Here is an 11093-nt window from a genome sequence, read left to right as displayed (position 1 = left end):
GTGTACACTTTAGCTTAGGCAAAGATTGTTGATTCCTTTGAAGAAACTGACACGGATTTTCCAGAGGTGGGAGAAAAGAGAGAGGTGGGGTGGGGGTGGGAGACCCTATGGTGGCCATTTTATGTAAATAAGCAAATTCGAAATGTAGTACAAATCTGGTATAGTAAAACTGACAGTTCTGACAGTATTGACAACATAAATATATGTTTGAACACTGCACTTTCAGACACTTAACCGATGAAGCAATAAAAAAATTCGACTACAATATTTCAAATAATCGACATTGATGTTTTGATACATCGTTTTTATACTTCAAATCGATCTATCACTCTGGGACCGGTCAATTTTAAGTAAAAATGGGCTGCAATTATTTGCACTTGGCTAATGATGACCTAAATAACACTCCTCGATTAATTACACCCGACCTGTGCTATTTTCCTGCCGTGTTGAAGGTGGAAGGGGACAATTGTTGGGCAACAGAACCCATGTTTGTGTCATCCTATCCTCTCCCTTCTAGTCTATTTTTGCAATTATGTGTGGGGTGGGAGAAGGGTTTCAGAATTAGGAAGAGGTTTTTGGGTGATTACAGACACTCAGACACTGAAGGCTGAGGTTTTCTCACATTAAGTAGCCACGGACAAGGTGTGGGTAGGGGATATGGTTCACATTTTTACTTTGCAAGGTTAAAACTAAATTTTAGAAAATGCAGTCATAATGTTGAGTGAACCCAACACTCCCCCTGACCTACATCCTTTCCTCTACTTCAAGGACTAAATGGAAGAGATTTGTTTGAAGGGAGACTTGTCGAGTTCTCCCAGGTGCTGGGGTGGGGAGTGGGGAGGTGAGAGAATGAGAATTTTAAGACTATGGATACAGTCTGGTGCCGATCTAAAACACCAAGTCCGAGTTGAATCTCTTTCTCTGCCCCGATCCCCTCTCACTTCTCTCCACACATGACTGAGGGTTTCCAAGCTACTGTTTAACACACACACATACACACACACACACACAAACACACAAGCACACGGAAGATATATCTGTTCGAAAAAGGAATGAAGATGGTGATGAGCGCTTCATCCCCAAACACGCATTCCTCCCGCAGTTTCTGACTGTTGGGTTTCCCTCTTTGCCTTGAGCTTTCCTATTTCCGGTGAGCTTTCCTATTACCACGTACCTTTCCCATTCCTCCCCAGATTTGGGCTAAGGGGGGGGGGGGGGCGATAAAGCCAGTAAGTTTTCAAACAAAGCCAAGAAACAAAAAAACTGAACCAGCCCAGAATGCCTGAATTCACACTCAAGCAGTCCATTTGGATACGCGGATTGGCCAGGGAACCGGGAGACCCATTCCGGCTCTCTCCCGAAGGCCAGGAGTCGAGCCACGCGGCTCCCACCCCTGTGATGCGCCGACCCTTTCTTAAACTCGCACTGAGACTTAGCTGGGCTCCGCCAGTCCGGGACTCCAGTGTCTGGTTTGATTCCTTCCAACTTTACAAATGAAGTTATAAGCCCCTCCAAACCACCGTCGGCCGAGATGCTGGGACTTAAACAACATGCTAAGGCACATTAAGATGAGAATCACAGTGCCCCAGGTTGGGTAAGCGTGGTGGTCCTAGGAGAGCTCTGTCTCCGCAACGACACCTCTCTCCCGGGGCCCGCAGCCTCGGGCCGGGAGTTTCCGAGCCGTCTGCCAGGGGCAGAGTGGTAGGAACTAGGAAAGAGACGGCTAGAGGAGAAAACGGAGTGGACAAGTTCGAGATAAGGACAAAACCAGAGACAGGGAAGGAGAGGGGAAGAGCGAGAGGAAGGAAGAGAGTGCCGGAAAGAAGAGACAGGGAGAGTGAGCGCACTTCGCGTTTGGAGCCCCGCCAGATAGCGCTAGAGGGCTATTTATTGAAATCCTTCCCCTCTGCGAGATGTGAAGCAACTAAAATTGGGAGAAATAAGAAATAAGAGAGGGGAGAAGGAAAGCAAGTATACTGATTCGATCGCATTCTATTTGAAAAAGTATTTGCTGGGTATTTTATTTTATTAATCGGGGAGGGGAGGTGGCGGGTGAAAATAGATGGCACAAAGTGTAATAGGGAAAGGGACAAAACACAAACCAAAAAAAGTCCCTTTTCCTCTGTGGATCCCGACCAGGAAGTAAGCGAACAAAGTTCATAGGTAAGGAAGCGAGTGGAATTCTTACTAGTCTAACTTTCAGAGCTGCTGGTTATACTGCAGGTCAAGAACAGTTCACAAGGATGAGCCAAGGTTTATAGAGAAGAGATCTTTTAAAAGTAATAGATGGCTGTAGGGGGTGGGGGGAAAGGAGAGGCAAACACGTTATTGGAAACGCCAAATAAAATATATATCAAAAAATTCCAACTGTCACCCAGCAGGTCTGCAGCAGAAAAGAGACCCTCTGCCTTTGTCCCAGCAATGGTGGACTCAGGATTGTTTCTGCAGGTCCACAATCAAACTACTAGAATAACAATTTAAAAAATACTCTAGAAAGCTTGGGGAAGACAGGGAGACTGCAAAAATTTACTGTGGTGTTCAGAACTTAAGAGGAGTGCTGCAGAAGGGGGCAGATTAGCCAGCGGTAGCGGCAGAGTCCAGAGAGAGAGAGGGAGGGAGGGGGAAAGAGAGAAACAACATCTTTCATCCCCTTTATTTACTCATTTCAGTAATGTAAAAAAGAAAACTTCCTTCAAAAGATACTTTAAAATATTGATTTAGTTTTAACCCTAAAACTCTTGGCATCTAACTCGGGTGTTCTTCTTTTACCTGAAGTACTTTTTTAAAATTAAGGCAATTCATATCTTCCTTCCAAACCAGTAAGCAGAACCTCCAAAAATAAAAATTCACCTTACAGAGTCAAAACGTAAATAAATAAAAATCCTGCTTAATCTAAAATACTCCAACTCAAAAACATTACCTAAAGTTACAAACAAGATTACGGCTGGATTTATTTGCTCTGTTAGTAAGGCATCATCAATTGTTAGCAACTGATGTAGGAAGACAAAAAGGATTTAAACCCAGCGATTTTAATACGCAGATTAACACTTCAGACTTTACAGTTCTGAGGAATTTGGAGTTATCTGTGTCGAGGATCTATATAACTTTCTAGAAAAAAAAAAAGATGAAAAGAAACAGATACACATACTTTTTAAAGGAGCCTGGGCAAATTCACCTGGGTTCATAAATGCTCGTTTGAAATTAAATACTCTCCATAAAGCCAATGACTTTTAAATTAAAGAACTATAGTGGGATTTGATTATTATTTTTAAATCTTAAATGTTACCAATAACAACATACAGTGTTGGGATAAAAAAGAAAAAAATAGGAAAGAAGCAGTTTCCAGAAGTCTTGGGGATTCTTCAATAAGAAAGAGGTGATTAAAAACAGACTCTTAAATTTGAGAGGCCCTAGTTCCCCTCCCATTCACCCCTACCCGCTCAGATCCCCTCCTTTCACCTCTCCCTTTTTTTTTTTTTTAAATGCAGTGTCCCCACCCCCACTCCAGAGCTAAGTAGCCGATTTGGGATTCTGGAGGAATAGGTTTCAGCATCCATATTTGTTCTGGGGCACTTGTAAAATGCGATTTGTAGAGGGTCTTTAGCCCTCTGATTGTCTTTGAATTGTTTTTACTGAAACAGATCTTTTGCAGTTAATGAGTCCCCACGCAGCTGGACAGCTCCTCTCGGACACTGAGAGCTCTAACCCCAAAATGACCCCAATTTGACACCGCACGATGAAATTTTACCGCCTGTTAAAACCATTTCCAGCCTGGGCAGAAGGAGCTGACTGTTGACGGAGGTGTGTGCTGCCTCCCATGACCCCCATCTCGCGCCTGTCTCCCGGGTCTGCCCCACCTACTTTCCCCTCACCCCAAATGTGGATGAGTAGCCAGGTTAGGGGAGAGGAGGCTGGGAATCCGGTAACAGCAACATACTATGAGACGAAAATCAGCAATTGGGGGCATCCCACGCTTTGAAATAGCTTCCATCGGACTGCAAAATTGGGGGGTGGAGGAGACCAGGAAATTCTTCAATGTTAGATGCACCCATTTCAGCTCTTATTAATAAAACATCAGCAAGCTTCTGATTAAAAATAATAGTCTTTTGAATTCATCAGATTGACCAAGAAGCAATATCCTGAATCGCAAGCCAACTTGATCTTATTGCTTTTTTCCACAAGTAGTTTCATAAAGAACGTGCACAGTGTGAGTAAAAACTCTTTAGTAGCCTGAAATTCGGGGTTCTCCCCATAGTCAAGTGTTCAATCTTAAAACCATAGAGATTTTTCTCCAGCAAGGCTGTACTTTGAACACTTTCACATTTTTAAACTAAAAGTCTTTGGGGTGAAAGGTTTCTTCCTTTGGCAATATCTTAAAATTTCCTGTTTTTCTCTCCTCACCTAGCCAAACTTGTTTGTTTTAATGTAAAGAATAAAAAGGAAAATAAGTTACAGATCCTTAACTGACAGAGAAAGGAATACGTTCACTTAAAAACGTTTTTTTGCATCGTCCACAATAAGAAAACACATTCGAGTCTAAACTTTTCTTCTTTTGTAAAACTCAAGATTATCAACGGACAATCAACCCATTAGTAGTTTAACAATTGCTTGAAAACGTAGAAATCGTCAATCGGTCTGAATTGTTGTTATGCAGATGTAACAGCCAGAGAAGAAACAATTTTCTTTTAATGCTAGTGAGGTCTTTCTAAGTGAAGGCTGTAGGGACACTAACCCACCTCACATTATCACTTGAGAGAAAAGGAGATGATAAAGAAGCAGGAGGAACCACGTTGAATGTTGAAACTCTGTGGCCAATAGCTATAGAGCGAAGTTGAGCTTTACAAAAGAAGCATTTATCAAGGACATTTAGGAGTATCTTTTTTTTTTTAAGGAAAGTAATTGGCTCTTATTTAACAGGACATTTCAAACAACAACAATCCTATTGGCGACAATAAATACCCAATATTGAAAATAAGAACAAACGGAAGAGTAAAAACTGGAAAACTGACTTAAACTTCTCAGCCAGCTGGGCTGCACCAGGTTCTTTGGATCCACCAATATCAAGATCTCTGCTAAGTCGAAAACACTACGCGGCGAAACCAGATTGTTTTTTCCTCCTCATCTTTTCCACCCCGGCTAAACTGAAAAGTGAATTCGCCTAACTGCCGCGTGAAATTACAATTTTTAAAAAATGCTGGAGACAAACTTTTCTCTTCTTTTGCGTCTTCTTTTATTTTTTACTCACCTTTTCTTATATGACGACGAGCAACTCAGCAACAAGCAAGAAGGATGTCTTTAATCTTGGAATTCTTCTAGGAAAAAAAAAAATGAAGTAGAGGGGGAAGGGCCCTTCCTGCAAAATTCGAGTGTCCTAATCGTAGGCTCTCGCAGGCTTGACGTCGGGCAAAAGAGTGGCTGAAAGCTAGACTCTCCTTTCCTGACGCTGGCGGCCCGCAGCCCGGTTCCCTGGCGTAGCGCTACCGGCGCTGCTGCCAGCCCCTCCGCCCTTTCTTTATATGTGAGGGCAGATTTCCCGCAGACATCACTGTTATGATGGCTCATTTAATCAAACTGTTTAATTGCTCTGGTAATCACTATCATCATCACAGGTGCTCAATCATTCATCATTTTTGGAGGGCTTTATTGACCTCCGCAGCTCATTCCCCAGCCCTATTAAAACGCGGCCAAATTTCTGACTCCGCTTGAAGTCTCTGCAAGCTGCGATCTAAGCTTACTTTGTGTTGCCCGAAAGCTTACAAGAGAGCAGTGGAAACAGAAAGGGGGCAAAAAAAAAAAAAAAAAAAAAAAAAAAAGCCATCCCACCCTTCCTCCCTAATTTCTCTCTCTCCTTCCCTCTCCCTCTTTCTGACACACACACACACACACACACACACACACACACACACACACACACAAGCGCGCGCGCGCACGCACAACCCCTTCTTTCCCTATCGGGGCAGTCGCGCGGAAGACAAGCTACTTTCTACTTTCCAGAATGGGTTCAAAGTTGAGGAGGGAGGCTGCTGTTGAGGAACAATCTGTTTTCGATTCTCTGGGCAGGGGACCATGAAAGAGGACGAGAGCGAAGAATTGGGGAGAACGCACCCTCGGAGCGCCTGGCCAGGAAGCCAAGAGTCTGGGGGCGGCGTGAGCGACCACACGGCGCGCGCGGAGTGACCGTGGCCCCGCCCCCCAGCTCCGGGCTCGGCTTGATTGACGCACGGCCGCGGGGAAACTAGCCGCGCAGAGAGGTAAGGCCCGGTACGACTCGGGCCAGGGATTGGGCGAGATACCGGCCAGAACTAATGTCCACAAACTGTGTGGGGTAGTTACCTTCCTTCCCCCACTCTCCTTTTTCTTTCTGGAAAAGTTCTTTCGGAGTCAACCCCATCTTTCTGAACGAGCGAATTCGCCCCGGTGTAATTAACAGAGCCATTAGCAGACGTTACCGCGCGGAGGCCGCTGCGCCCTGGGCGACCACAACAAAGCTGGGTAGGGAGCGCCGGCCACTCCTCCTTCCACGGCATCTTCTCTCTTTCTCTCTCCCTCGCTCCCTCCCACTGCCCCCTCCACCCCCGCCTTCTCTCCCCCAGGCTTCCCAGCTCTAAGTGAAACCCACTTTTGGAGACGCACACCAGTCTCTCTCTCACATGCACGTACACAAGCACACACCGTTGGCGACATCGGGCATCAGACGTCCGAACGGCACCCTTCCGACTGCCTTTCCACTCCCTTCCTCCCTCCTCCGCCGCGGCCCTTCTAAGACTCTCCCGGGTGGCCCTTGTCCGCACAGCCTTCGGGGAGAGCGCCCAGAGTTAATCTGGTCTCTTCTTGTCCTGGAGAAAAAAAAAAATGAGTATTGACAAACGTCCTGGATCTGCACAGGGCAAAAAGTGCCACATTAAAAAAAAAAAAAAAAAAAAAAAAGTCTAGCCCGGCGGTGGTACCCTCTGTGGAACGGAGGCTGCTGCCCTGGGGTGTTACCGGCAAGCCTTCGGGGGGTGGTCATCGGCAGGCAGAGCGAGTCGGGGGCCGAGGAATTAAAAGGAACAAAAGCAAGAGCGCCATGCCAAACGTCCCCGCCGCGACTCAGTTAGGCAGGAGCCCCAAGTAATGGGAAAATGAACTAGAAGTAAGTTTTTAAAAAAATAAAAAATAAATAAAAGATCGGAGGCTGTACCGTACTTTCCCTGTGGTTTTCTGCAGTTTTCCTTTCTGTGCTCTCCCTGTCCTCTTCATTCTCTCTCTCCCCCTCTCTCTCTCACTCTCCCCGTGCGCGCGCGCGGGCGCGCGCGCGCGCGCACACACACACACACACACACACACACACACACTCCTCTTCCTCCCCCTGCCGTCCCCGCGGAGGAGAAGGCTCACTGATTTGCTGGGGTCCGCTCGGCTCCTGCCTCCCCTCCCCCTCCCGCTCCCCGCCCCCCTCCCCCACCCCCCTCCCCAGCCGGGGCAGTCCGATCGCACTCGCTGCATATCAGAGGCTCGGCGCGGCGCGCTCCTCCTCGCTCCCGCTCCCCACTCCCGGGATGTGTCTCCGCCGTACGACGGGCTATGGCCACCACGACTTCCGGGTTCCGTCATTTCGTTCTCCCGCCGCCGACCCTCGCCGCCAAACTGAGGCTCTTCTATAAGCCAGGCAGCAGCCAACCTGCCAACACCTACTGACACTCACTCATCTCCCAGAGAGAGAGAAAGAGAGCGCGAGAGAGCGAGCGCGAGTGAGAGCGAGCGAGCGAGCGAGAGAGGGAGAGACAAAATACCTACCAGGAAAGGGGGGGAGGAAGTCCAATTTTTGCAAACTATTTATTTTTTTCTTGATTTTTTACCCTCTGCTTTCTTTGAAAAATACTTTAACGAGAGAGGATCATATTATAGATACCGCGGGGGCAAAGCCAAAAGAGGGGGGGGAGGGGGAGGAAAAAAATCAAGAAGCAGAAACCCCTCGCGGAGTTTTGCTGGAAGAGAAAAAAAAAAACGGTCTGAAAGATTCCTCCTCTTCATCATCATCAACCATCATTCATTCACTACCTTGACATTCCGGGCTTTGATTGACAGCTGGAGTGGCAAAAAGCCATGAAACACGACAGTTCGGTTACATGTGGGCTGCTGACGGGCCGCTCGTAACCTTCAGTTCGGGGGCTTGACAATTTTTTTTTCTTCTTTTTCTTCTTCCTTTTCTTTCTTTCTTTCTTTTTTTTTTTTTTTTTTTCCAACTGAGGGGAAGAAAAGAGAAAGAGGGGGAAAGGAGGACCGAAGAGGAGGAGGAGGGGAGGGGGGAGGAGGAGGAGGTGGAGGAGGAGGAGGAAGATCAGGAGGAGGAGGAAGAAGAGGAAAAAAGAGAAAAAGAAGAAATATCACAAGGAAAAAAAAACTCTTCGTTGTCTTGCCTGGGCTTTTTTTCCCCTAAAAATAACATATTGGAGAACTGGGAGAAGTCTCCTTGGTCTGGGAAAAAAAAAGGACTCTTCAGCCTAGATCACTTTCTTATCCGGACTGGGATATTAAATATACGACACATCCAGGAGTTTATTGGAGCGCAGACTGATGGCGCAAAGGGTAGGTTTAAATCTCCAACACTTACCTAGATATAAATCCTCTCCTAAGAGGGGCCTGTCCCGAAGCCTCTTCTCCCTTCAACGCTGCTGCTGCTGGTGGTTGCTTGATGATGGCGGCCAGTATTTTTTTTAAAAGCAGCAAAATTATTCATCGGCTTCTTTCCCCCCCGTGCCTCTGCGTGTGTGCGAGTGTGTGTGCGTGCGTGTGTGCGTGTCTGGGCGCGCGTGTTCCAGCGCTGTGCGAGCGGGCGGACGGCGAGTGCGTGTGAGTGCTGTGTGTGTGTGTGTGTATGTGCAATTGTTACACGCTTTCGCCTCGCTCCAGCTTTTACCCCAGCAGCGCGATTCCCCTGGTTCTCCTGCTGCCGCCGCTGCCGCTGCCGCGCCGCTGCCGCCGCTGCTCCTGCGGCTCGGGGCGGGCACCGGCTGCGTAGGAGCCGCCGCCGCCGCCGCCGCCGCCGCCGGGGCCGCTGCTGGGGCCGCGTTGCCGCAGCCGCTGCGCCGCCGCCTAGACTAGCCTGGGCTGCTTGTTTTGTCTCTGAAATTGACAAGGACGCAGGGAATCCGCTGCTAAATAATGTTTCTGGTAACTTTCACGTTATTCCTCCCCCACCCTCCGCTCCCTGCCCCCCGGGAGGCACTGGTCCCAGCCTTTCCCCGTCCTCGGCGATCTCGTCCTGATTATTAGCTTTTTTTCTTCTTTATTTTGTTTCATTTCGCCTTTTGATTTATTGGATCCTCTGGAGGAGGCGAAGGGGGGTTAGGGGTGGGATCGGGGCTTCCTCCGCACACTAACTGCACTTCTCCGTTGGTTGGCTCGCCGCGGTTCTGCTGCCTCCCGACCGAGCGGGGCCTCCCGGAACCCCCTCGGTCCCCGGCCTAAGCTCCCCGCCCTCTCCCTTCTCTAAGCTGCTCCTCGTTCATACTTTTTCATTTTAAAATTTAAGAACATTCCCCCCCCACAACTTTAAACTCCGTGGTTTTCGCTGGTTTGGTTTCTGTATGTTCAACTCGTGCTCGGTACTTTTCTCCTTTCTGACTTCGCTTTTATTTTTATTTTCCCCTCTCCTTCCTCCGTTTTTTTTTTTTTCTTGCACCATATTCTCTCTCTCTCTCATACTCTTTCCTTTTCTCTCTCCCTGTCTCTCTCCCTCTCTTTCTCCCTCTCTCTCCCCCTCCCGCCCTCTTCTCCTCCGCTCTATTTTCCTTTCCCTCGGACTCCCTCTCTCTTTCTCATCTGATCCTTTCCCACTTCTCTCCTCATTCCCCCTTTGCCCCGCTGCCTACTTTCTCTCTTCCTCTTTCTGCTCTCCCCGGCTCTCTCTCACCTCCTGCCCACCACCTTCCGTCCTGCCGGGTTCTGACAGTACGATGAGCTGCCCCATTACGGCGGGATGGACGGAGTAGGGGTGCCGGCTTCCATGTACGGAGACCCTCACGCGCCGCGGCCGATCCCCCCGGTTCACCACCTGAACCACGGGCCGCCGCTCCACGCCACGCAGCACTACGGCGCACACGCCCCGCACCCCAATGTCATGCCGGCCAGCATGGGATCCGCTGTCAACGACGCCTTGAAGCGGGACAAGGACGCGATCTACGGGTAAACCGACCTTCCCGGACCCAGCTTACTGTGTGTGAGTGTGAGTGCGAATGTGTATTTGTCTCTGTGGGGTTAGGGTGTGGACGAAGTGGGGAGTTATGTCTGCTTGGGGGGAAAGCCACTTGCCTTAGGAAAGGACAGTGAAGGGGGGCCGCTCTTCTGCCTGCTAAAAGTCCCCGGAAGATTTGGCCTCCTCCACCCCCAGGGCCCCTCCACTCCGGACCCCACAGCCCCGGAGTGACCAAGTCCTCAGAATCCTTCCAGGGCCTTCTGCCCAAGGGCAGGACTCCTGGCCGAAGGGCGCAGAGCTGGTCCTTCCAGGCCCCCTAACAGAGGCCTTGACGAAGGGGAAACTTTCCTCCTGATGAGAAGCAACTTTGTTTTTTGTTTTGTTTTGATTTCTCTTCTGTTTCCTACCGAGGGTCTGGGAGGCAGTAAATGCAGCTTGAGCTGGGATCAGGGCTCCTTCTGTCGGCCAGGAAGTCCTAATCACCCACTCCTTAATTCTCTGTAAATAAAGGGGGCAGAACTTGAAGTGCAGCGGGGTGGAAGGGACTGCTGCTTGCAAAGAGCCGCTCTTGGAGGGAGAAAAGGAGAGGGCTTGAAATTATTTTATTTTCTGAGAGAACTCCGGGAGGGGTGGGGGTGCACGGTGGCAAACTTACACCGCACCGGCTCTGCAGACTGAGGGTAGGTGGGGATAGGCGGCGGGATGCTGAGGGGAGGAGACAGTCGGTAAACCCCAACTGAACCCCGAGGCCAGAGGCCGCAAGCATCCCGAAGTGCAGCGAAACCGCCCGGAGGAACACAAAGGGCAAACGCGCACGCACACTTCCAAATTTTAACACTCGAATTGTTTATTTTGGGCTGGAGCAACCATGGGAGAAATGTGGTCTTTGGAAGGAGGTTCTTCAGCGTTCAACATT

General features: G+C 48.9%; 1 protein-coding gene across 9 annotated transcripts in view; it reads left to right on the top strand.

The window, feature by feature from the left end:
- The first annotated feature begins 7484 nt into the window (after window positions 1–7484).
- MEIS2 (Meis homeobox 2) overlaps window positions 7485–11093 on the top strand; it is a 211338-nt gene continuing 207729 nt past the window's right edge. For 6 of the 9 annotated variants that reach the window (XM_077127405.1, XM_077127404.1, XM_077127402.1 and 3 more), the window contains exons 1-2: window positions 7485–8568; window positions 9935–10167. In XM_077127405.1, coding sequence (XP_076983520.1) covers window positions 8557–8568; window positions 9935–10167 — 245 coding nt within the window. In that variant the 5' untranslated portion in view covers window positions 7485–8556. Of the gene's footprint in view, window positions 8569–9059; window positions 9154–9934; window positions 10168–11093 lie in introns of those variants that run through there. The other 3 variants (XM_077127403.1, XM_077127408.1, XM_077127410.1) reach the window with 3 other exon arrangements.

This window comes from Tamandua tetradactyla, chromosome 14 (genome assembly GCF_023851605.1).
Source record: "Tamandua tetradactyla isolate mTamTet1 chromosome 14, mTamTet1.pri, whole genome shotgun sequence".
NCBI lineage: Eukaryota > Metazoa > Chordata > Mammalia > Pilosa > Myrmecophagidae > Tamandua > Tamandua tetradactyla.
The sequence above is the reverse complement of the archived record's forward strand: the minus strand, read 5'-3'. Positions and strand labels throughout refer to the sequence as shown.